Source organism: Sceloporus occidentalis, unplaced genomic scaffold (genome assembly GCF_023333645.1).
Source record: "Sceloporus occidentalis isolate IW3139 unplaced genomic scaffold, rSceOcc1.0.p SCAF_79, whole genome shotgun sequence".
Classification (NCBI taxonomy): Eukaryota; Metazoa; Chordata; class Lepidosauria; order Squamata; family Phrynosomatidae; genus Sceloporus; species Sceloporus occidentalis.
This window is the reverse complement of record NW_028317059.1, coordinates 2,889,058-2,916,567: the sequence shown is the minus strand read 5'-3', so window position 1 is coordinate 2,916,567 and position 27,510 is coordinate 2,889,058. Positions and strand designations below refer to the sequence as shown.

The window sequence follows — 27,510 nt, the reverse complement described above, 5'->3', positions numbered from 1 at the left end:
AATGCCCAGTGTGCCCGATGGCCAGTCCGGGCCTGCCTGAGAGTGTTGGCAGGCATTCAACCTTGGACATGTATGGTCAGTTGAGTTAAAGATTACCACTTAGTGAATAGACTCAATTGTCTGATCTTACTGGGTTTTGAGGCCATTACTGCTATAGATAGACTGGAACTTGCTTACTCGCTTTTGAGAATTTTTCACATCTGTATTGCAAATTTGTGGGGGAATGCCATTTTTTGCATGTTTTCTCTACTATTCTTTGGCACCCTCTTAGGTGAAAGACATGTAAGAAGTAAAAAAAAATCTGAAAACACGTATGATGTGTTTTACTACACAAATACGTTACCTTGCTTTTATCAATGTTGAATTTCATTGTGCATTAATATGTACACTGTAAATACACTGATCAGCCATAACATTATGACCACTGACTCATGGCACCTGTCAGAGGATGGGATACATTGAGCCACATGTGAACATTTCGTCCTCAAAGTTGATGTGTTAGAAGCTGGAAAAATAGGCGAGCGTAAGGATCTGAGCTCTTGTGGGGCGTTCATTGTCTGCAGTGGTCCTTACCTATCAAAAGTATTTCAAGAAAGGAAAAGCAGTGTACCAACCACAGGGTCATAGGCGGCCAAGGCTCATTGATGCGCGTGGGGGTCAAAGGCTGGCTCGTGTGGCCAAATCCAACAGTTGATCTACTGTAGCTAATATTGCTGCAAACGTTACTGATAGTTCTAATAGGAAGGTGTCAGTGCATAGCAGTTTGTTGCTTATGGACCAGTCAGGGTGCTCATGCTGAACATCCTCAAATCTCAATCCAATTGAGCATCTGAGGGATGTGCTGGACAAACAAGTCCGATCCACCACAGCACACCTTCAGAGGTCTAGTGGAGTCCATTTCTCCAAGGGTTAGGGCTGTTTTGGTGGCAAAAGGGGGACCTACACAATATTAGGCAGGTGCTCATAAAGTTATGGCTGATCGGCGTATATATAACTATATGTAAAAATGATGTCATTTTGTCATATATGGCATTTAAAGATAGTTGAAGTATTCATTTAAATCTGTAGGAAAAAGGGTCAATAGAGACCTTTGTGCACATGGACATCTGACACTCTCATTGAGTTCAACGGAAGCAGTTTTCTGCTAGTGATTGGCTACATCTAAAAAATGTGTGCCAATGAACGTTAATATCCATTTATATTTAGTGAAGATGTTTGGGGAAGTAATCTTTCTATTTAAAGCTTGATAATTTAATGTTTCAGGATATTTCAGGTAAAATAGTTATCATTATTAACCTCCAGATCTGTTAGTTATGGTTAACCCTGTGCATGTTATTTAGCAATACATTTTAATAAATGAATAAATAGATGTTTCACAGTCTATGCTGTATTGCGCACAACAAAGCCCTGAGGGACTTTACTATAAAGTCAAGACTGCCACCTGTCATTACTTTTTAAATGCATATCTGGGAACCATCAAGAGAAGGTTACTTGGAGCTCTCCCACTTATGAGGGAATATCTTTGTGAGGGGCATGGCTAGCAATACACAAAGGTGGGGCTAGCTGTGCATAGGGTGGGAACTAGCCATGCAGAGGGTGTGGCTAGCTGCGCAGCCTTAAATAGATGAGGACAAGGCGGAGAAGTAGGCAGGTAATAGGCGTAGCCAAACTCCACACCTCTGCCCCGAGACAGAGGAAACTTGACCGGAAGAAGGAGCACTAGCAGAATACGATAATGATTTTCCAATGGAGTGCATCGTATAACTAGTAAAGAAGCAATTATTTCAAAACACTTTTTGGCAGTCTACTCCATTATACTGTAGAAACACCACAGACTCACATCAAATTCTGGGGCTCATATCCAAATAACGCTTCTCTGTAGGACAGCTCGGTATATGGCTTGATGTAAGTTGAAAAAAGGAGACTAGTATATATTTTTTTATATATATAGATATTTATTTAATATATTGTACGAACAATAAATATTGCAATACATTAACATGAAAAAAAATTGTCTACAATAGATCATATGTAGCATCCATATATAAAGAAGAAAAGAAAGAGAAAAGAGAAGAAAAAAAAAAAAGTATTTAACATGTTCATTAATTTAAGTACCCCCCAATCCTACTATGAACAGGGTAGGTAACGAGTTGGTTAATTATCACCCCTTCCCTTTATTAACCCCTTAAGGATATGGGCAGTCTCAAAACCCATTGAAAACATGTACATGTACGGGCTTTGTCATTAAGGGGTTAATAGGGGTACTAGGGACCTCTATTTATTTCTTTATTTTTAATAATTAATATGTTTTTGTTCTAAGTTAACTTGCTTGCCTGATAACAAAGTGACAGGCAGCAGAGCCGGCCCTTACGCGGGTTCCAGTAGGTCCATGGGACCCAGGCGGTACTTTGACAGCCTCAAGCATGGGTGAATCCTCAGGGATCCAAAAAGCCTACAGCATGCTTTCTGGGTCCAGGGCTTACCCCTCTATGCCCCTAGTTTCAAGAAGGAGGTGGGGTAGAGGTGGGTCACTTTGCTGTGCATGACCCCACAAGAGTAACGCAGCAACGAGCTACAAGGAAGCCAAGCTAAAGACGAGGTAAGTGAGTTGCATTTCTCTTTCTGGATTTGTGTGTCTGCTTGGATTTGTGTGTATGGGTATGTTAGCATGTGTGTCTGGGTTTGTGTGTTTGTCTGGGTTTGTGTATGTGTCTGGGTTAGCATGTTTGGTTATATGTCAGGGTATGTGTGCGTCTCTCTGGAGTTGTGTGTCTGCCTGCATTTGTGTGTGCCTGGGTATGATAATGTGTGTGTGTCTTTCTGGGTTTGTGTATGTGGGGGGTATAATACTATGTATGTGTTTCTGGCTATGTAAATGTCACTTTTAGGGATATTGAGCACTTAAGATCTTCTAGGGTAATAAGGTCCAGGAACCCCAATTTTGTGAAAATTGTGCGATTTATTTGCAAGTGCACAAATCAAACACCACAAAATATAATCGCAAAAATAAAGCCGAGCTCATATTGGAAGCCTCTCTGATTTGCTGGCCCAGACTGAGCAGCCTGGCTACTTAACTTCCTTGCCAGACCCAGTTAAGCCACGCTGTGGAAACCTCCCTCAGACAGCACACAGGTTTGCCACACTTGGCTCTGGGATCTTCCTCTTAGGGTTGGGTTCCTAAGTTTTGATTTTTAATATAAAATGTATGAAGATGTGTTAAGTAACCATTTCATTGTGTGCACATTTTTTTTTTATTTTCTTTATCAAAACAGAAATAATATATTTGAAAATGTAATGATCAAATATTCCAAGCATGGAAAAAAAAGTTTTGCAGACACTTTTTATATATTGAGTTCAGAACAAACTTGTGCAGAAGGCACCCCCTTAAGGGATTATTTCTCAGAGGCATCCTTCAGATGTAATAAATGGGGACAATTTAAAGACATTTCAAAGAATGCAACTGAGTACAGAAGCACAGCTGATATAACAGGTGAGCAAAATGTATGATTACGGTATGAATAGTTTATTTACAACAACAAAGAATCTAATGGCATTTTAGGCTTAGCGTATTGAGTGGATCTGCGCTGTCGATATTTATTTTAGCTTTAGCTTTTGCTTACAACCGTTAATTTGTATTGTAAAACCATCTGCACAAATATTTTGTTAGCACATTTTAAATGGTTCAGCATTTCTTATTTTACTAACAGAATAAAATGTTCTGCTGTCTCTTTCCAATGTCTTGAGTCAAGTTTTTTTAAATTTTATTATTACTATATGTTCTTTCTTTCTTTCTTTCTTTCTTTCGAACACACAAGTCAACATACACAATCATGGCATTATTCCAGTAATACCATTTCTACAGTTCATGTTGGTATATGTAATTGTTATCCCTAAATATCTTATTTTTTTCTATTTTTTAATTTTAAAAGGGTTGCTAAAAAAAAGTTTACAGTTCCAAAACTTTCCTTTTTTTCATTGCTCGATAACACAATTTCTAAAAGTTATAAAGTAATACTTGTTCGAAATATATGAGTTTGGAAAAAGTCAGTAAAGGTTTAAGTAAATCAAAATGGATAAGAAAACATTTGAAATCAGCATCGTCAAAACATTTTTTAAATACATAATTGAACAATCCAGGAAAATAAAATGTTGTTTTCTGGTACTGTCTTTAAATGGCTTTTTACTGAGCAAAGGTCATCCTTAGATTTGGTCATCTTTATAATGCTAGAAATTAAACATTTTGTTTTCTCTGACCAGATTTCACCATGCAAATGTGTATATGAGAATATGAGAATATGTATTGACTTGTTGTTCATCAACTATACAGCAAAGATGGAATGGTTCTGCGACTGCATCCTCGAGTAGTTTAAATGTTAATCATTTTCTGGAACAGTTCCATAAAGGAAATAAATACAAAAAGTCAGTACCACAACTGTTATATTTTCCTTTTATATGATTGATACAAGTATTTCTATAGGTGAAATGCTTATATATAGAAGGAATTGCACAGAGCAGAAGGAATTCCATCTCCTGGCCTTTTCAGAGTCAGCTAAAGTGCAACTTGTGCTCTTCACTGGGATTTTGTTGATGTTCCTCTTGGCTGTGTTTGGGAACTTACTTATTATGATCCTCATATGTCTCGTTCCTCAGCTTCACACTGCCATGTACTTTTTTTTATGTAACCTCTCTATTCAGGATATCATCTATGTGTCTGCCATACTTCCAAAATTCTTGGTCGTAACCATGACAGGAGATACAGGTATTTCCTTCCCAGGTTGTATGACTCAGATGTTCTTGTTTACATTCTGTGTCGGAACAGAATTTTTTCTGTTGACCTCGATGGCCTATGACCGCTATGTGGCCATATGTGTTCCTCTGCGCTACTCCATCATTATGAACAACAATGTTTGCATAATATTGGCCATTGTATCATGGATGATGAGTATTTTTAATTCTTTGACATACTGTTTATTGATTTCAAAACTAACATTTTGTTCTCGTGGCGTGAATCATTTCTATTGTGACCTAAAGACTATCTTGAAACTTTCCACCAGTGACACCATGAACATCCACATTGCTGTGCTGGTAGTTTGTGTAGTTTTAGGGTTCTTTCCATTTATGATGATAATAATGTCCTATATTTGCATTATATCTACCATCTTAAACATCCAGACTTCAGCAGGACGAACCAAGGCCTTCTCCAGCTGCTCCTCACATCTGACTGTTGTCTTTCTCTTTTATGGAACATCTCTTACTTTCTATTTGAAACCACAGTCGGTACATGCTCAAGAGCAAGATAAACTACTTTCCCTGTTATACACCGCTGTGGTTCCAATGCTAAATCCTTTAGTTTATAGTCTAAGAAACAAAGAGGTTTTGAGAGCTCTGAGGATCTTAACTGAAAAATACTCGACAGGTAAGATATAGGATGAGTTTATGTAACAGGTTGTACCTTCCTTCCACATTATGTCTTAAGGTAAAGTTATTCCCTCTTCTAACATACTTAAAAATCACTAAATGTTCAAATATATTTAATAATAAATGCGTTATAGATCTATTAACAAAACAATTAATATAATTAAGCAGAGTATATTAAATAAATGCTCGCTAAAATCATAGTAACATACCAGTTCGTCTTGAATATCCTCTGTTCCACTACAGTAAATCACTCCAATCGTTAGTTACCTCATCACTAACCTAATAAAAATAATTTCTTAAAATCCATAAAAAAGGGAAATACAACATTACAAAGATCCCAAAAGTCTATAAATGTGAAAATGCGGAAATGTAGACATTTTAAAATCTGAAAATATATAACGATACAAACAATTGAAAATCTAAACAAGATTGTAACTCAATCTTATTTTGTATGTAGAGAAAAGTCATATAGTTTAGGGAAATGTACAAAAACATGATGTGTGTATGACAAGATAAAATCAGAAAAAAAAGTTTTTCAACAATCTTGCATATTTACATATCTTTACATATGAGTGAGGCCTGGTACACATTCAATATAGATTTTTGGGTGAGTTAAGCAGAGATGTTGTTCCACCTAGCCTGGGCAATATAACATTTTTCTCTAACCAGGAAGATTGCAGGGAGGGGGGGGTCTCAACATTTTGCATTATGTCACTTTGAAGAGACGTGGAGTGGAAATAAAATATTTAAATGTCATTTTGTGGTGTCATATTTAGGGTGCACAGTAAATCATGCACTGTAATACTCTATTTTATTAGTTCAGTGCATGGAGATATATATATATTGTCCAGGCTATCACTATATGTACTGTAGTTTAATAATAATACCATGGAGATGGGTGACTGATTACAGTTGCTGAAACGTTCTTTAAAAAGGCAGGTACCCTTCAGACACAGTTTACATCTTTGCCAGCTGGTTTTGAACATCTTAAAAACTCCCATCAGCTTTGCCAAAGATTTTTTAATAAAAAAAGTATGTACGCAGGGCATACTGAATGGTTTACCACCTTTTAAATTGTTAATTTTACTTACCTTGGTACTAATACTCACCTACCCATGATCTTCCGGAACTCTCTACTTCTGTCCTCATGACCTTGAAGTTTCCTGGAGATAGAGATCCTCATTTAGCCATGATGTTGCATGAAATGTAAGGTGTATAGATTGTGTAAGTATGTAAGCCGCAAATATCACCCGACATCCCATACAGAAGCAGTGTGTTTCACTCAAGATGCATTTGACATCATTAGAAGATGTCATCACCCTGTTTGCGCTGTAGTCTAGATAGGAGAGACAACGCTAGAGAGCTGTGAAGACTGACTTAATGGCACCATTTGTACATAAAGGGAACCAGTAGGCAAGGACACCTACAGAAACCTCATGCCACCAACTACAAAAACCGAGTGAGAGCTTCCCCTTAACCATATTTCCGAAATCATCAGACATCCTAGTAGAACATCTCATCGAGGCATGACATAGGGGATGCCGTGTATTGTAAGTTGCCCAACCATAAATTTGCTGTGTATGTTACTTTATCTTTACTTCTGCATCTCTGTTACTGTAACTCTGTGTCATTGTTTTGTATCTATTTAAAAAAGAACAAAATGAGCCATATGCAGTTATAAGGTTGCATGTAAAGTATTTACATTTAAGGTTAAAATCAAGTAGGTACCATATGTGATCTCATACTATGCATCTCATGGTAATTCAACATTTGGGCTCTATTGTGAATAAGTTACAGTTCTTCATAAAATGTTGTAAAAGTATTGGCTGAGGGTTTTTAATATGACATTTACTCCATTATTTGGAGGTGGCTGTATTTTTTTGGTTGATCGATAACTGACCTTGGAACTCATGGATGTGATCTTCTGTTTTGAGTATTCATCATTTAATGCCAGAAAGAAAATGTTGGCTTTACATCTAGATATATTTATATATATTTGTTCTTTTTATTTACCATAATTTTTATTCCATTTACACAAAATTAGGAATTTCAGTTTATTTACTTATTTTGACTATAATGACTGGGTATGCCTCCTTTTTGCAAGCTGGCATGTATATAGTCAAAAGAACAACATTTGGATCCATCTATCAACACATGAGTGTGTGTCTTGATGAACAATATTTCCCATCAATCCTCATGCTCCTATATATGTGTTAAAGGCTAAATTATTTCAGTAGTGGCTCCAAAGTCTAGTTAGATCTCTACTGGTTGATGATACAGGCCCCAATAATTTATAAGTCTGGCTACCTATACGTGGTGTGATGATCTCCTTTGAATTTGTAATTTAATATGAATTATTGGCAGCCTTGATGAGCTTCTCTGTATATCTCTCACTTCTATATGGGTACTGAGGTCATGTATCCCATGATGCCCTGTGGAGACATGTATGGAGGCTTTCTTGGACAGATGCCTTTCTGCTATTGGTAAGGAAAGAGGAACTGGACAGGACCAGGCTTGAGGAGGACTTCAGAAGATGAACCAAGTTGAATTTGTCATTCACAGGTAGATGCTATCCATATACAATGGTTAGCTTCCTTAATCTGTTGTATACAAAACAAACAATAGTAACAATTTATGTGGCAAACCAAAAAGAGTAAAGTGTCATTGTTTAAGATGCAGCAGCCTTACACACACAATGGGCTTAATCTGCCGGAACTACTAGACTATAACTTGGCTGCCAATTACAGAATGGCCTTGGACTGGATATTAGACATACCAAACATGACCCAAACTAGAGCATCAGCTTTCCCTGGGTATTCATTTGACCTTCCTATAGCGCCTGCCCAAAATCTCTTGGCCTAGTGAGCAGTGCTCAAATCCACTGCTACTCCCTCAAGATTTATCTAATTAACTCATTAACACAACTTACATTCTAGAATCTTATAATGAAATGTACTTGGAAATATTACATAGTGCTCCTATGACCCCCAAACTGAGATCTTAAACTGGCCTGAACACCAGCTCGGATTGCCCTAAACGCTGAGTATCCAATGCCAACCTGATGTACTGATTTTAGTTGTGCCAGGATATTAGATCCTTCTGGAGGGGGGTTTGCAGATTCATAATGCACACTCTGAAGCTGGAGTTCTGAATTTCACCAACCTTGATTTTGTTTTCGGAATGTTATCTTCAGATATGAATAGTAGAATGTCAGCAAGAAGAAAAACACTATAACTAGTCATCTAAGTGGAGAAAAATGATTTTGTCACAATGCCACCAGCAGCCTCCAACATTCCCAGATGTACAAAAAGTGTGACTGTATATCTTGCTGGTCCCAGTTACCGGACTATTCAAACAAAAACATTTGGCATAATCTAAACTAGTATCTTCTTTTAATATTGTATAATACCTGGAGTTTCATACAAACCCATATCCAAAAAGGGAACGTAAACGCGTCGTAGATAAATGTGTTAAATGAAACAGTCCCATCAAAAGTGGTACAGGGCAAAATACAGTGAAATAATTTAAACATGCATAGGGTAGTCAATTTATACATTTCAGGTAGAAAATACACCTTATATTACAAAAAATGTTATAAAAAGTCACCACACTTTGACTTTTGTAAGAAGGAGAAAACTGTGTGGCCTCTGAAATCAAGTCTGAAACACAATCAATATCAATCAATGACCATCATTTTCTCTATGTATCAACAACAAAAACAGTGAAAAGGGCCAGATTGGCCCTGAATAATGCATAATTAAATATGAGAGGTAACAATCAAGAATTCTTCCTATAGCCACAATGGGGTTTCTTCACTAAATTGCAGGATCATGCAAGCTGGCCAAAAAATGTAAGTTTGCAACAGCTTGCAGAATAATTAACGTAAAAAGATTATGAAAAGAATAACATAATAAAATTTTTAAAATAAATTCCATTCCAGCTCACAAATTTTACTTCGTGCCCCAGGGTGTTGCAAGGTAACTAGCAAGTTCTTTCTTACACAATCAAATGGAAAGAATGGAAATAATACAATTTGAAAAACTCTAGGTCCCCCTATTAACTGCAGGGGTAATAATGGCACATAGTCCTCAGTTATGCCTCAGTTATGCCCCCCCCCATCTCCTGCTAGATGGGGGGGGGATTTATACCTGAGAGAAGGTGTTTAAAACACATTAACACCATTGCATCCCCAATTACCATGAATGGGTTGCCACCAGTTGTGGATAAGATTACTAGTTTTTTAGTATCTGTTGGGCTATTATTTTATTATTTTATTTTTGGAGTAGCCCCTTTGCTTGAGATGAAAATGAAAATTGATGGCTTTGCAGATCATCACTGGATGGGCCCTAAAAATGTAGGCGCCAAGAGGGTGGACAGTGCTTTTACTCTTCCACTCCTGGCACCAAAAGAGTGGTTAGATGAACCTCATCCATTGTTAATGTTAGCATACAGTAGAGTTAACCCTTAACTCTATTGATCACTCAAGTGAATAGACCCAACTGTGCTATGTTGGCAAACATGCACCCTATAAGAGAACCTTTCATAAAGTAAAATGTTTCAAGGTATACCATCTAATCTACAAAGTCATGATATATAGTGACTAAACAACTCTTCTGACTCCACTTATTTAACAACTCAAGCAAATATTTTTTTTCACATTCAACAAGTATATGATTTTGTTCAGTAAGCAGAAAGCTTTATCAAAAAAGGTAAAACCTTTAATAAAGCACACAATGCGAATGTCAGTCTGCTCTCCAGGGGTCATTTCTCAGAGGTGGCCATCAGCCTTCTTAAATGAGAACAACCTACAGACATATCACAAAAATGCAATTGAATGCAGGGGCACTGCTGATATTCCAGGTAACTTTTATTGGATCATTATAATATAACAAAGTATTTGTTTGTTACAATGTAATTTTTGAAGTGTGTAGCGAAAAATGTATAGAAACTACATCCACCTGGCTAACACATTTTTAATCTTTTAAAATACTTAATTTTTCAAATAATCGGTTCAGAAATGCAAGGTAAGGTTATATATGCCCATAGCAGCCTTGGCGTGAAATGCTAAAGCAGCCAATTGAGAGGTTTCTATTAATTGTTGCTATATGCTTGGTATATTTTCTATCTTGCTTTAGATACAGTTATCTTTTTTATTATTATTGTAGTTCTCGTAATCTCAACATTTCCCCACAACTAATATTAATTAATATAATAATATATTAATATTAAAATAGCATTAACATCATATATCTTCATTATCTAGATATATCTTCATTATCTAGATAATGTATATATATATATATTACATGGAAACTTGCAAGTGTCTGATGGACTATGCATTAATATTTGAAAAGTCTCAGGGTCAACTCATTTATAAAGTTCCAAGTCACATAATACATGGGACTTTGTCCACCGTAATATTGATATATACATTTACCTTAACCTTATATAAGGTCCCTTTTTCCATTATTTTGGAGAATTAAGCAAAGATGTTGTTCCACCTTCTCTAATCAAAACACATTTCTAATCTAATAGAATATAGAATTGTGAGGAAAACTAATGGGTAGCTTCAATGGTAATTTTTTATGCTCCATAGAATTATATGGAATATATTCACTAAAGGGAGAGTTGTCAACAGAGTTTGGAGGAGACTTGTGTTTCCCTTCACTATTCAACAGCCAACAATGGCAGCTTCTTCCGTTAAAACTTAAGATCCTGTAAATTCTCTATCTTTGATGCATAAACCCTGTCTGCTTCTGGTTAAGAATAATTGAAACTTTCACACTGTTCTATCCAGCAAACTAGCACACTGGTATCCAACCACAATCCTCTACAACATATGGCATTATATGCAGTACAGGATCATTTTGGACAAATACATTTGGTAGAAAACTACTTAAAATAATCTACAATATACAAAGTGCTAGCATGATAGTTATTTGCAGCTTGGATTAGATTTTTATATAGCAATCTTAAATGTTTTATCAGTGTTTTCCAGCAACAGTGTCTATAACCTAAATGTACAAGACAAGGCTTCCATTTATTTACCAATAAAATCGAATTCTGAAAATAAATATTAGAACATGTGTTTTTCTTTGTAAAGTCCTCTATGTTTAAGCAAACATCTTCTGCAGGTAACATGAACGACTACTTGAAGAACTGCACTGAGCCAAAAGTATTCTACCTACGGGCATTTTCCAGTCTTGCCGATATTGAAAAAGTGTTGTTCACTGGGATTTTGTTGATGTACCCGTTGACTGTGCTTGGAAATGTCATTATCACAGCGCTCGTATGCCTGGTGCCTCAGTTGCACACACCCATGTATTTCTTCCTGTGCAATTTATCAATCCAGGACATCATTTATGTTTCTGCCACCCTGCCAAAGTTTTTGTCGCTATCAGTGACAAATAACCATGTTATATCATTCACAGGATGCATCACTCAGATATTTTTGTTTGCATCTTCGTGTGCTACAGAAACATTTTTGTTGGCCTCGATGGCCTACGATCGTTATGTAGCCATCTGCATTCCTATGCACTATGCACGCATCATGAGCAAAGAGGCATGCGCTATAATGGCCTCCTTTTCCTGGTTGATTGGTTTACTTAATTCATTGATGCTTTCTTTGCTGATGTCCAGTTTAGCATTCTGCGCCTCCCATTACATCAATCACTTTTTCTGTGACCTGAAAACCATGATGAAGGTCTCCAGTGGTGACACCACAAGCTTTCAAATGCTGCTATTAGTGGTCTGTGTGTTATGTGGTTTCTTTCCAGTTTTGCTGATATTGATATCCTACGTATGCATCATATCTGCCATTGTAAAGATCCGTACCTCAACGGGACGGACCAAGGCCTTCTCCAGTTGCTCCTCTCATCTCACTGTTGTGTTTCTCTTCTATGGAACTTCTCTTAGTTTTTATGTGAAACCACAATCTGAAGATTCACAGGAACAAGACAAGCTGTTCTCCTTGTTATACACTGCTGTGATTCCAATGTTAAATCCTCTAGTTTATAGCCTGAGAAACCAGGATGTATTGAAATCCATGAAGAGTATCATTAGAAAATACTCAGGGAAGGATATACATAACACTCGCCTTCAAAAGGCTAATAATTTAGGACATAATTGATGGAGTATATGGAGATAATTGGTGGAACAGTAAACTACAGATACATTTTTCAATTCCGCTTTTGTTTTTTTAAGATCCACAACTTATAGTACAAAAAAAAATCCAAAAAGTAATGTTGCCTGTGGTTTAAATACCATGTGCCACACTATTTTGGACACTCATTGATAAAAAGACCTCATGGAAGGGGTTCAGAGTTGGACGAATGGCAGGTCTCAGGTATGAATACAGACTTTTGGGCTGCATGTAAGTATATTTAAGGACAATGAAAATACTTTACCTATTTGGGTAATTTTCTGTGATAGAACTTCACAGACAGCATTGTGCATTTTCAAAGCTTAGCAAGAAAAATGTTTTATGTTTTTAAGATTTTTACAGTGAAGATATGTGATTCCAACTGAAATGTTTTTTGTCGTATATAGCATTTTAACTTCAACATAGGCAATCTTGATCCAGGGAAAACTGTGATTGCCTTATGAGTCAAGAATGGGACAATATTGGATGAGAGCCTTATTCATTTTTTGCCTTCTTCTGGATCTTCTGTATACATGGAAGTGCTGAACTTGATGGATGTATGTCCTTTGTGACTTTTTTCAACCTAAACTATACAAACATATACTGTTACCTTGTCCAAATATCAACACAATATAATATGAATCAATAGCTTATACTGTGGAAAAGTTGGAAACTTTGTGCTTGGCCAAACAGGGACACCTTTGTGTTGGGGTGCATATATGCTGTATATATACTTTTATGTGACTTTGTGACGCATTATTTATTGCCATTGATAAAAGTATTTAGAATAATGTACTTAATTTACACAATGCCATTTATAAACTTTATGAGCTGTTTATATACACATTGTTGTGCATTTGGGGGGTTGTAGAATTTAGAGAAATGTGACCGTGTATCAGTATTCTGTTCCTTGGTGAGGTAGAGCTGTGGATCTTAGCATTTAATACTAATAAGAGAATATCAGAATTTTGATATATATATATATAACATGCGTATGGTATTTTGTGGTGATGGCATTTACTAACTCTAGGGCACATCATAGCCAAATTTACATTCCAGAAACCCCTAGATCTTTATGCAGCATAGAGGTACTTCTAACCCAGACCTGCAATGACCAGGTGGCAAACTAGACAAATGCCTGATGGACAGGTTGGTTATCGAGCCACACCTTTATATTCACTCCAGTGGTTGAATAAACACTAGCATGCACATCATCTATCTCCCACTGGCCTTAAGGTGCCAGGAATTAGTTTAATCCCCAGTCTACCCAGTAACATATTTACCCCAGACTATGCCCAAAATCTGACCCAAGGAAGCACCTCCAGCCCCCACTATGCCCATTATCATTGCTACGGAGTAGAGCCCTGCGCGGGATTGCTTTTTTAATCCCGCTCCCGCTGATTTTTTGCCCAATCCCGCCCGCTCCCGCAATGTGGGTGTTCCACTCCCGCCCGCCCGCTCCCGCCACATTTGTGTCCAATCCCGCCCGCTCCCGCCACATTTGTGGCCAATCACGCCCACCTCCTTACCTGAACTGCAGATTTCCCGCACAGTCCGCAAGGCTGCCCTCGAGTTGCTCCCTCACAGCGTCTCTTCTCTTGCTTTGCCCAGGAACAAGGCAGAGTCACGGGAAGTGATGTCACATCACGTGACTCTGTTTTGTTCCTGGGCGGAGCAAGAGAGGAGACCTTGCGGGACTGCGCAGGATTACTGGGACCCGCAGGTACAGTGTCTGACCGCCCGCTCCCGCCCGCAACCCCAGCAAGACCGCTCGCGCCCACAAGTTTTTTGGCGGGACCCGCCTCCCAATGCAGTCCTCTACTATGGAGTGCCATAATATGATGTCATATACCCACGCTCCGTGACTTAGAAGTCAAGATGTCCGTTGTAACTGAACACACACCCAAGTTTTGAGGCAAGGCAGACTGCCCAACCCCCTGACCTAGTCGGCCTAGGTCCTATCACCTCGCTGAAGTCTTCATCTATCTTACGGATATCTGTTCTACTAATGAACAGTAATACTTGTTTTAAGTGTTTAGTGTTATCGTGTAAAAGCCATACTTCTTCCAGTTTATTTCTATTAACCTCTGCTTCTCCAAACTTGCCGATAATATTGTATTCCTCAACTGCTTAAGTGCTTTGGACGGCGGCCCCTGTTAAACTGTTAGTATTATATTTTTTACCCTATCTGTTTAAAAACGATAACAATAATATTAAGCATTACATTCTGTACAAGTATTAAATTTGTGTTGGGGCAAAATAAATGACAGCACATTCCCTGCTACACAATTCTATTTTATTAAGGTCTACTGATTTGTGTCACATATTTTGCAGTTCCGTTTTGCACATTTTTTCATACCTACCATTGCAAATGCCCAAAGGGGGGTACTGGGGGAGGGGTTAGAGGCATTACTATGGGGTAGGGGGGGCTTTACCGAATCTTTTTATGTGGGTTTATGATCTGTGGATAGATATTTACATAACCAAGTAAAAAAAAATTATAGAATATTGTAATGCATTCACAACAAACATTGTGAGCTAATAGAAAATAATGATATCAAAGGAGGAAAGAGGGACTGCCCTTCATAAAGTGGGACACTTGAGGTGCATGTTTTATGTGCCGTGTTTTTTGTAGATGAGCTATAATTTTATTTAGGTGGCAACCATACAAAAATTTTACACTTTACCTAGTTGAATTTTTATGTTTTTTTTATCCAGGATAATTCTACATTTTCCCATGAATTATTTTCCCAATGAATATAAACCAGACGGTAATGAATGAGTAATGAAAATAAAGTGATTTTTCAAAAAGCTTCCACCCCTCTTAGTACATTTATGCAATAGGTGTGATTGCACATATACAGTAGTTTGCTCATAGAGCTCAGGTTGGTTGTAGTACACGATATATCGCAGCTTAGGCACACAATAAACCAAGTGACATTCCATAATCATTCTACAGACACAAATCCTTTGTTCAACTCATCACTCTGGTTGAAGGTGATGGGAGTTGTAGTTCTTGGAAATTGATCGATCAATTTTTTATTTTACTTATTTTTTTACATTTATTTTATCATGGCAGTTTTAGAGTGTGGGGGAGCACCAGTGACATCAGAATCGCAGATCACGCCTTGTTTTCAGACATCCGTTTAATATACACTATGTATATAATATATGTACATATATATATATTATTATTATTATTATCCTTTATTTATATAGCGCCAACAGTTTACGCAGCGCTTAATACAATACATAAATTCAAGGGATATGACAAGACAAGAATTGACAGACTAAGACAAACCGATACATTTGGTGGAGAGAGCCCTGCTCGCAAGCTTACAATCTATATATATATATATATATATATACATACATACATATACATATATACACTATATGAACAAAATTATGAAGACACCTGATCATTACACCAACAGGGACTTTTATGACATTGCATTCTAAATACATAGACATTCACATGTAGTTGGGTTCTCTCTTTTTAGCCAGAACAGCCTCCACTCTCCTGAGAAGGCTTTCCACAAGATTTTGGGGCGTTTCTGTGGGAATTTGTGCCCATTAATCCAGTAGAGTATTTGTGAGGTCAGGCACTGATGTTGGATGTGAAGGCCCGGCTCGCAATCTCCTTTCCAGTTCATCCAAAAGGTGTTTGATGGGGTTGTGCGGCCGGTCAAGTTCTTCCACACCAAACTCATCCCACCATGTCTTTATGGATCTTGCTTTGTGCGCTGGGGACAGTCATGCAGGAATAGAAAAGGGTCTTCCCCAAACTCTTCCCACAAGGTTGAAAGCAGAGCATTGTCCAAAATGTCTTGGTATGGCGAAGCATTTAGATTTCACTTAAGTGTCTCACCTCACAAATGCTCTACTCGATGCACCCTCTAAAACACTGGCACATTTTCAAAACTATTGTGCTGTTTGCTTACAAGGCATTCTTACTTTATGATATGCTAAAGATATTTTCATATTAAAGAGTTAATAGGACTATAAAATAATTATTATTATAAAATGAATTCTTGTTTTAACAAATGTTTTGCAAATATTTACCTTTGCAGACTGTTCAGCAAATCATTTTGCACATTTTTTTAGGAGAGTTACAAGTTTATTTGCGTGTTTATGATTTCCTGTGATTTCTGTGTTTTTCAGTAATTTATTTAAATAAACTAGGAAATGGTAATTTCATACTTATATCAAAATATGACTTGTGCACAATAATATCAAATATCAGGTTGGTATTCAGTCCATTGCCAGGGCTGTTTTTTATTCCCAGTCCAGCAATTTGACTTTTCCTCAAGCCGTAAAATGGAGAACCATCGGCATAAATCTTGGGAATACCTAGTTTGTCTCATTAAATAAAACCCACAAAGTTATATTAAAAAAACCAAAAACTTTTCAATCAAATTTAAAGCACTAATAATGATCTAGACCGGAAGATATTCTGATGCAATAACACCTCCATGGATTATCCCTCAGAGGTGTCCGAGAATCGTAATAAATGTTATCTAGTGCTTTATACATATCAGAGTTACCTAGATATGAAAACTAGCATGAATACAAAGAGCTCATGGCTGAATTTTCAGGTAAGCTTAATGAAAATATTAAATATGTTATGCAAATATATATTTATTGATAGGATTGTCATGAATAGAAAAACCACGTAGTATCATTGCTGATATAAAACCATTAATACAATGATGAAAACTGGAAAATTATAACATAAACAATCCAAAACAATATATTCTTCATAGGCATTGATTTTACAAAACATTTCATAGAGATGGGTGCATCCCATTTGATTTGTGTAATTTTGGCAAACATTACAATGTATGCCGTTGTATCAGATACTTTTCAGACAATAAAGAGTCAGCCCATGTAACTAATGCAAAAAAAGATTTTTTTAAGTTTAGAACAGATTGGTGAATCCATTCTCAGGCAAGAATACTGGAAACCTTGGTGTCTGTTAGGTAATTTAGATAATTTAATTATAATTAAACCTTTATATTTCTACGATGTAATTTGTCCATACAAAATAGTGGCCACCTTCACCTTGAGATGCTTATGGAAGGTTCATATTATAGAAATTCAGTAAAACCCTTTGGGACCCTGTATGAGGCATTTATTATATGCGTCCTTAAAACAAGCTTATTTGGCTCATCCAGTAAGAGGGTTGCTAGATGTCCATTATGTCTCTTTGGTCCAATGTCCATTAGGGGCAACATCTTGGCATAGTTAATTCTACTGCTGTTGCTACAGAGAGTAAAGGGAAAGGGATACTGCGGAAAAAAAAGAAGGGAGAAAGAAGAGGAGAAAGTGTTCAGAGATGAGTTCAGAGCTTACTCCAAGGCTGTAGCCTATTGCAAGGTTAAGGGCAGGGGCATAAGGTTAAGGTTAAGGGCAGGGGCATAAGGTGCACTTAGGGAGGACATAATTTGGAGAGCTTGTAATTTGGTGCAGGGAAGGAAAAGCTCTGCAGGTTTCCAGTGGAGATTCGGTGAGAAGGTATGTGATAAAATGATTAAAATCCAAAGCAACCGGTCATCATCCCTGGAAGGAGAGTGATTATAATGTATGCAGCTATGAAGCTAATGATCTGCTCCGCTCTATAAGAATGTAAAACTTACTCTATTAACTTCAAATGAATACTCAGCAACACAATATCAATACTGTTGTTTCTCTCAGTGCTACAATAAAATATGTGACATACCTTGCTAATAGCATCACGCAAGACATAGCCCTTGAGTAAAAAAAATGTCTAATGTATTAGCTGTTAAAACAAACAAAAACACAATAATTTCCTGCAGTATAACTTAACTGCCCTCACTTGCCTAGCCCTTCATTTTATTTTTCATTCATGGGCAAAACCCAACAGCAGAAAGATTCTATACCTTAATAAACCTGTATAGCACCAAAATGTTTCTAGGGCTATAAGGCTCTTGACATTTAGTATTTGGGTTTATTTCTACTATGTTCCACATGCCACTTGGTTAATTTGGTTCTGCATACTATACAAGCACATATATATATATATATATATATATATATATATATATATATTCAACCTATATCTATATTTATATATGTGTAGTTTTAGAGATATAGGTTGAAAATATATATATATATATATATATATAACATTTCATTTCAAAACATATTATTATTTATTGATTTATATAGTGCCATCATATTCTGTAGGGCTGTACAATGGGTGGACAGAACATAACAAGTAGTATAAAACATAACAATTTGACTTTAAAAAAACAACAGATGAGGAGGGCCCTGCTCAAAGAGGTTACAATCTAGAGGTATAACGGATAGCTTTATATTAATGTGAGCCACTAGAGAATGCAGGATTTCTTTTTTTGTTAGCATTTCACAACAACCTGCATTAATGATGTTAAATAATATTCTACATATATTCTCAATAACTCTTCCGGTGTGTGTGTGGGGGGGGTGATGTCATTACTTTGAACAGAAGATTTAGCTTTACCTTAATCTGAGTCAGGACATTATCTTGACAATATTTTCTAGTTTGAGTCTTATTCTATTGTATTTACACATGAAGCCGCTCCTTTTATCTACAGGTAAAATGGGTGGCTATTGGAAGAATTGTACTGAGCACCCAGAATTTCACCTTGTAGCCTTTTCCAGGTCTGTCAAATTACAATTTACCCTCTTTTCTGGGATTTTATTGGTTTACATGTTGGCTGTTTTCGGAAACATTGTTATCACTATACTTGTCTGTTTGGTGCCCCAACTCCACACGCCTATGTACGCCTTTCTGTGCAATCTCTCTGTCCAAGACATTATTTATGTATCCGCCATTTTACCAAAGTTTTTGGTTATTACAATAACAGGTGACACGAGGATTTCATTTCTGGGTTGTATTACTCAGATGTTCCTGTTTGTATTCTGCGTTGGAACGGAATTTTTATTGTTGACGTCAATGGCCTACGATCGCTATGTGGCTATATGCATTCCTCTGCACTACGCCCTCATTATGAGCAGAAGAACATGCATACTCTTAGCTGCTGTCTCCTGGCTTATTGGCTTTTTGGATTCACTAGCGCAGTCATGGATGGTTGTTGATTTAGCATGCTACAGTATTCAAGACATCAATCATTTCTACTGTGACCTCAAAGCGATGATAAAGCTTTCAAGCAGTGACACCAAAGTAATTCGGACTTTTTTATCAGTAGTGTGTGTAGTTTTGGGATTTCTTCCTTTTATGTTGATATTGACCTCTTATGCATTTATCATATCCACCATTGTGAAGATCCGGACCACAACTGGACGGGTCAAGGCCTTTTCTAGCTGTTCTTCCCATCTCATTGTTGTTATATTATTCTATGGGACATCTCTAGTATCCTACATGAAGCCAGAGTCTGAATACTCTCAAGAAGAAGACAAACTGCTCTCCTTGATATACACTGCAGTGGTTCCAATGTTAAATCCTCTTGTCTACAGTCTGAGAAACCAAGAAGTTCTGAGATCCATAAAGAACATAGGAAAGAAATGCTCAAAGTGCAAGCTAGGCTTACCAGGCTAATTTAAGAAAGGTTTAAGATAGAATATATATATATATATATATATATATATACACACACCTAGGTCCATCATCCAAGCAAATTAGAATTTTAGAAAAAACCCATGGAGCGGTCCTCTGTAACCAACCCAATGAGCAGCAGCACGCCAGAGGGCCTGATCCCCCAAGATCCCCCAGACCCGAACTGGCCATCTGGCACACCGGGCAAATGCTGACTGACAGTGCTCCAGTGGTAGTTTGGGTGCCGCAGTGTGTAGCCCCAGCCTGGATATTCCCTGCCACACATTACAGCATGGCCTTAAAGTGCTAATGGATATTTAAAAGAAATACAAAGAAAACTGGTACACAATAGGAATGTTTTTTTTTTATTATTTGATTTATCCTAAGCAAGAATTAGGTGGTTTATCAGTAAAACGAGGATTCCATGAAAATGTTTACCCTGTGCCAAGAATGGCAGTTACCTACTTAAATACATATATTGCTTTGGGGCATTTGAAAATGGTAAATTTCTAGATAAAGGTATAAACTGAAGTATAGCTTGGACCAATAAAACACTAAGACTAAGTAGCCAATTAGTGACCCATCACAAATGCTTATGTAGTGGTCGGATATTGATAAGTAACTTGTAAAAAACTTGCATGCTATGGGGCTGAACTTGACCAAAAGTAGATTGCAGACCTGGAATATCCTTTTTTACAAGATTTTTTATAAGAGTTTACAGAAGAGTTGCAGTTTACACAGATTTCACTTTGTATTGTGAAGGGTCTACTCCGGTCAGATTCTCCTGCAAGGAAATTTTGCTTGTCCGTAGTTGACGGAATGTCTTGAACATCACACGGCCAACTGATGTATGCATTGTGTAAAATTACATCTTCTTGCAGAAGAAACCTGTGATCCCCCTAATTATTCATCTGACCCACCAGATATTATCTACATAAATTGATCCATCATGAATTGGAAAGGGTTTGGTATTTAAAGATGATCTGAAGATTCTCGTTACTATGAAATGTTTCCCCCGTTACATGATTTTCATGTTGATTACACAGGTCTGATCTTTATTTCAGAATATTTGTAGGAGTAAAAACTCTTCTTGCCATGAAACCAATTGACTCCCTCAGAACTTGTCTTCCCTGGAAGATACAAGCCGTTGAGGTTTGAAGATTGTCCTGTGTTGTACCACCAGGCTCCTTTGTACAACTGCGCCTGGTTGTTACTGCTTGGGTCATTGTCCTGGTCCTTGGTGGAAAACTTCATGTTGTTGTGAAATCCTAGCGAGTCTCCTATTAAATAAGACAGTATATACAGAGTGATCTTAAAGAACCTTTCTAACTGTGTCGCTAGGCAATAAACCTAAAGGCAGCAATTTATGCCTTTGTGTTCGTTAATATCGACAACTAATCTCCCTGGTCCCTTCCCCCTCTAGCCCACCTTATCTACGCAGCATCGCAGGGGTTAACGGGAGCGGAAATCCGTAAGATAACGCGAGGAGTTAAAGATTCATACGAGCAACTCTATTGGTGGCCAGCAGAGGGCTCGTCAGACATGGACCAATGAAGAGCAGCTGCTGCTCGTATGGACCTTTAAAATCCTGGCGCCAAAGCTGCTGCGGACCGCGTTAACCCCGTATTAACCTCTTAACAAAAAAGATTTTTTTTTTCTCCATGGAGACGAACACAAAGAGTTGGCCAGCGCCCAAGTCTAATGGGTTCTATTGCCTGCCAGTACATCAAGGTATTGATTGCTTTCTTTCCCCAGTTATTTGTACTGCAGATGCTTTCAGCCAAATGAGACCTCATACACTTCCTGAATGCTTTCCTGACAGTAATTAAAGGAACCATCTAATGTGACACCCTGTCTTAAGACAAATGCATATTAAGGTACTCTTTTTGTACTTTAGTAGGTATTTTTCCAAAACAAAAAAGTTAAATGAAAGCTCTAACTCTACACAGAAGTGGCTGCCTTGCCGCAGAACCTCCTTATCCATGGTCCAACTGTTCTTGAGGCAGTTAATCAATGGCAGGATTCTACCTGCCACAACTGGCTGGCAATTCAATAGCTCTGCAGCTGCTGCTTTTTAGCAAGATGAGTCTCTTCTCATTTTAATGTACTTACAAAGTATTTTAAAATGCACTATTTATTAGTGGGGCCATGTGGGACATTTAACTTCACATCTGTCTCACTTACCTGCATTACCCTCCTTGAAGGATCCCAGTATCAACTTGTATTTCTCAGATTCTCCCAAAACCTTAAATGATGTATATTTGGCAAAGTAGTTTGTATTTTCAAAGTCTTGTAGATCCACACGAAGCTCCCATGTTCCTGTAAAGGGTAAATGTAATGTACAATGAGTCACAAGGAAAGCAAAAGATATTTCTAAAAACTGTGTACACTTTAGTGTTTTTAAAAAGGACTAGGTAAACACTATTTTACAGAATTTGTTTATAGAATATACAAAAAAAGCACTAACTTCAGGCATGTATTTTTTTTAAAAATGTATAAAACCAATGGATTCTTTCCATCTTCACTGATTTTGTATTCAAATCATATGTTTATACTTAAATTAAAAAAATTTTTTTCCTTTTCGTGACTTTAATAAAGATACCCTAAGTACAATAATAATCATGAGCGTGTTTTAGATTACTAGGCATCATGAACGCCTGTCGTATACATTTATGTTTTCTATGAGATTTTACAGAAATGTGCCCATGGCTTCAAGAGGCAGTTTTATCCAGTTACTAAAGTAAACATTACCTGAAGATGTTAACATGTGAAGGTTATCATTCCCCAACCAAAATTCGCTCAGCCGGTTGCCAAACCCTGTCTTATAGGAATTCCAGCCTTGGAAGAAGTCCACTGACCCATCGTAACGTCTCTGGAAAACCTACAGTCAGAAGCTATGATGGTTATGTTGCCACTATTGCGTTTACACACTTGTCTTGTTGACACAATTAAGATCATGACAACTGAAGGTTATGATCGGCCCCAGAATTAGACGCCGACCTGTATTATTCCAAAACAGGCTATTAGCCAACCAGCAGGATTTGATGCACAAGGCAGTGGCACAAGGCACTTTATCCCTTGACACAAGAAGCCTCCTGTGTTATCCATTTGGAAAATCAAATGGTTACAGTTACAGAGGAAGATTCATACACTGTTAATCTACCTATTGACTTCCCATGTCTATCACTAACACACAACAAATTACAAAACATCACTTATGTTCTTGTGAAGGCGAAAATCTTTGATGAATTTGGGTATCAACTTTTATGCATAACACACTATTGGGGTTTTTACTTAAAGGCATGCACATTCTATGTGTTTTGGTGTTCTGTTTCTCTCTGATCAAAGAAGTAACCTGAAATATAGTGCTCTTTTCACTAGCCCTCACGTTTCAGTTATGTAGCAAGATGAGATACTTTAATTTTGTAGTTATTCTAGATCCTATGAGTTGCCCCAAGTTAAGTCCCCTTTGTCTTGGTGCTTAACTTGTCCAGTTGCCATGGTCTGGGTGAGTGGCCCTGGTAAATTTGCCATCTGAGCTGGACCTAATTGGTTCTAAGTCAATAGACCCCTAAGTGTATCAAATCTCTATCCCTTTATGACGCAATATGGGACACTCGGTCAGCCATGCCAGGCTGAACTGCAAGAATCTTGTAGGAAGCCAAGAAGTGACACCCAACATATAACATTAAAAGGAAAAGAAATCAGGGTCACAATAACTAAACAAACTATTACAAATATTTATGGATATTTTCTGATATGGTTATGACCCCTGTAAACCAGTTATTTGGAATCATTATCCCGTTAATAAAATGTTCATGTGCTCCCTATGAGGTTCCTATCACTTTACTTACAATCCAACCTCCTCCATCAGTGTGCATGTCGCAGAGCACCTTCAGGGGCTGCTTGCCATCTGGGGATATTGTGTACCAATCACTCATGATTAACCCCTTTTTCAACAGCTCTTTACAATCTTTGGCATCTATTAAGAAATGGAAGTATGTGAATTTAATTAACTGCACAGACTGGCAAATCATGTGACACGTACTGTACATATTTTACTGCTTTCAACCATTACATAAGTTATGGTGGGTAATAGGTGATGGAAACCCTTTCACTTAAATTTAAGGGGTAGTAGAAGTATTATTAAACACTCATCTACAGACACCAGACAAGCCAGAAGGCTTGTTTTTCCCTTAGAAATCTCATGGTGCTTTCACAACCACAAGGGATTCTGGGTAGGCACATGCAAATAAGGTTAACAATTATCACCTTTGCCTCTATATCCACTCCTTTCAACCAAAAGCTTCTTTTTCCTTAATTAGAGGCAATCGGAAGAAGAAAATCATCACTGGGTGGTATGTCAAACTATAATGAAGGTGTCCTAAGGAAGTTTTAAGTAGTAATGTAACCACCCATGGAACAAAGTTCTCAGGATCCATACCGCAAATTAACTTAAAGACAAGGACACATACCTATACTAACCTTTACTATCAGTCTCTATTAATGGACCTATAAGGTCTACCTCAAAAATAAAATAATGTATAAATTACATTTGGTAAACTATTTATATCCGTATAATGTGCATTTAGTTAATCTAATCATAGTTAAACTATTACAAGCGATAAGAAGAAACATCCTTTACCAATGGAATAAGATGTATTAAGCTGTGTAAGTAACACGTATCACTTCAGGGTTTATACAGCCCAAAATCTGTCTGAAAAAGAAATGTGCTAAACAATCCTCAACCCCAATGCCAATGTTTTCTTGATGATACGGGGTCCTGAACTTTAAAAGTTAAACTCTGAACTAAATATATTAACTCACCATTTATTGATTCAGAGGTTCCTGGGTCTCCCTTTTCTCCTATAAGTAAAAAGTAAGAAAATAGGTCTATGAAGGAGTAGATTATGCAGGGGTTTCTTTAGTTTATTGTATTGCGCTGGGCTAATGAAAGTGCCGTCAAATATCTAAGTAGATATTAATGAACATCAGGGACCTGAAGAAACTATAAAAAGGTTACATGCGTTCGGCAAGGATAGAAGTTTATTTCAAATGAGGCAATTTGTCATGGTGTAGAATTAGTAGGACAGGGATATACATGCAATGTATGAATGTGTTATTTCACTCTGAAGGTGGTTGATAAGTGGATTAAAAGCGGTGGGGGGTTAATACAACAAGGCAACCAGAGCATAAATGGGATAAACACAAGACTATAAATATATTTCTATGAATAAGACCTGAACTGAGCATTAGGAACACCGGGCAAATGCCCAGAGACGTGGTGCGAGATCGCAAGTAACATTATTGTCATTACTGTAGCCATATGGCCACCTGTAGGATCCATGCTGCAAAAAGTGTAACATTTTACCATGCAGCCAAAGGTCATTGTGTAAAGTATAAAAGTTTCTAATGTATTGGCCACTATAGTATCTTTAAAACACAGTACAGAGTGGTTTTGCCTGTGGCCCCTTATCTTAGCTTTTCCTACTGGTCAATGCTTGGGGCGTAGGGGCTCAACCTTGGAGCTCAGTCCCTCAAATCCAGGTCATAGTCCTGCGTCAAGAAGTCTGAGGCAGTCTCCAGCAAGTCCACACCATGTTATGTGCATAAAGTTTTGCACCCCTGGTAAGGTCACCGAGGTTATGCGCATTGGAATGAACGTGGATTCCAACTGACCATGGCAAATACTTTTAGAGTTAGCCAGGATCTGTATTTCTAATGCTTATACCATTATCAAAACTAAATATTAATTAGAAATTAAAGTACTCCTTCTTTCTTTTTTTCCCACTGATATTACTATTAAATCAGAGGTAAATCAGTTCTTTAGGGACCCCATTGGTTGATTCCGCCTAAAGTTATGTCACTATAATGTATCATTTTCTAAATAAATTGGTGAGTACGATATTGCTTGGTTTATGTACAAGGTCTAAAAACCTAGACCTGCCCCTGTATTTCATACACTGCAAATTTAATGGACAAAAAAAATAAGTAGGACCAGCAAACGTTTCCCTATTTTGTGTCAAATGCAGTATAAGCTTGCAGAGATAACACATGCGTTCTTTTGTATTTGATAATGTTGATCATTGAACATACTTTACTTACCTTTTTCCCCTTCAAGTCCTGGCAAACCGCGTTCTCCTGCTCCAAAAAAACCAAAATAACCAATTAATCAGATGACCACTATCCACTCGATGTCTTTATAGAATGAAAAAAATCCCATATACTGTATATATGTCCTAATAGAAACACTGTACTATAAGCAAAATTTGTACTATAACTAAACATTCTAGCCTCTAATGTGTTTACCCCATTCAGTCCAATTTTAAACTTTCCCTGCAATACATACATACATATTTTTGCTGAGCACATTGTAATGAGGTCCCCTTTACAGTTAAGGTGGTGAAAATGTTTATATACAATTAATAACATCAACAAATTATTTGGAACTGATGCACACATAGCATACTCTGCACAGATATTACCTTTTTGTCCTGGTGGCCCTGCCACTCCTGGACTGCCCGCAGGTCCTATAAGGGACATAGTACATATTTATATATAAATATGATATATATATATATGAGCAAAATAATACATGAAGCCACCAAGGTAGTTTACGGAACTTAATAGTCATAAGAAATGAATTTGCTGTGATCATCTGTGATCATATAACATACCCTACAATGTTACAATTATTCCCTTAGACCTGTATTATATATACTGAGATGATAAAACTGAATAATCCACATGTATTGAACAGGTCTCCTACAAACCTTTTTCCCCTGGTGGACCTGCTTCTCCTTTCTGGCCTGGAATTCCTGGGGTCCCTGGGCACCCCCTTAGGATTGTCAATGCTTCAGGGTCTAGTGGCAGAGACAATAACCAAACATACTCATTTTGGAAGATAATTCATCAGCACACAAATTAGACTCAGAAACGTTTCTAAAGACCTATTTAGGTGTCAATAACTTTAAACAATAAGTAAACAGTTGAGGATCCTGTTGCCATCTACAAGCAGGGACACCAGACATATTAACCCCATTGCAAACACTGACCCAAGCAGGTACATTTGAAATGGTGTGAACATGTTCTGAGATGAATGGTTTGGATAATTTAAGCCGCATTTGACAATAAACAATCTACGCTACTGAGCATAGCAACTAGGTACCAAGATTGTAGGAATTTGGGGACTAAAATAAAGAGTCAGAGACTTTCCTGACAGTATCCATTGTCCCAGTGACATGGTAACATAATAAACATTTGTCATTAATTAAATGAATATATAAAAATGTGCCATGGACTCACATGGACATGATTCGTCTTCATCCTCCTCTTCAGCTCTACCATACGTTATCATTAAACAAAGAACAAAAATCCCAGGGATCCACAT

At 37.3% G+C, this 27,510-nt stretch overlaps 3 protein-coding genes across 3 annotated transcripts; 2 read left to right on the top strand and 1 right to left on the bottom strand.

Moving 5' to 3' along the window:
• Positions 1-4,482: 4,482 nt before the first annotated feature.
• On the top strand, positions 4,483-5,427 carry LOC149285432 (olfactory receptor 5V1-like). Its single transcript, XM_089495366.1, has one exon. The coding sequence runs from the start codon at positions 4,483-4,485 to the stop codon at positions 5,425-5,427; it is 945 nt and encodes a 314-aa protein (XP_089351492.1).
• Positions 5,428-11,557: 6,130 nt separating this feature from the next.
• Positions 11,558-12,547, top strand: LOC149285431 (olfactory receptor 1G1-like). Its single transcript, XM_089495365.1, has one exon. It carries the CDS (start codon positions 11,558-11,560, stop codon positions 12,545-12,547), a length of 990 nt encoding a protein of 329 aa, XP_089351491.1.
• Positions 12,548-21,158: 8,611 nt separating this feature from the next.
• LOC149285430 (ficolin-2-like) lies at positions 21,159-27,510 on the bottom strand. The gene is made up of 9 exons (XM_089495364.1): positions 27,426-27,510; positions 26,894-26,983; positions 26,606-26,650; positions 26,226-26,261; positions 24,948-24,986; positions 23,975-24,102; positions 22,872-23,001; positions 22,305-22,439; positions 21,159-21,400 (listed from the first exon to the last, which is right to left on the bottom strand). Exons 1-9 carry the CDS (start codon positions 27,508-27,510, stop codon positions 21,159-21,161), a joined length of 930 nt encoding a protein of 309 aa, XP_089351490.1.

Coding starts and splice junctions, on each gene's coding strand:
- LOC149285432 (XM_089495366.1), top strand. CDS start 4,483: ATGCTTATATATAGAAGGAATTGCACAGAGCAGAAGGAATTCCATCTC.
- LOC149285431 (XM_089495365.1), top strand. CDS start 11,558: ATGAACGACTACTTGAAGAACTGCACTGAGCCAAAAGTATTCTACCTA.
- LOC149285430 (XM_089495364.1), bottom strand. CDS start 27,510: ATGTGGATCCCTGGGATTTTTGTTCTTTGTTTAATGATAACGTATGGT. Junction 26,984..27,425: donor TGAAGACGAATCATGTCCAT/GTGAGTCCATGG, acceptor CTCTGCCACTAG/ACCCTGAAGCATTGACAATC. Junction 24,103..24,947: donor AACCTCTGAATCAATAAATG/GTGAGTTAATAT, acceptor ATTTCTTAATAG/ATGCCAAAGATTGTAAAGAG.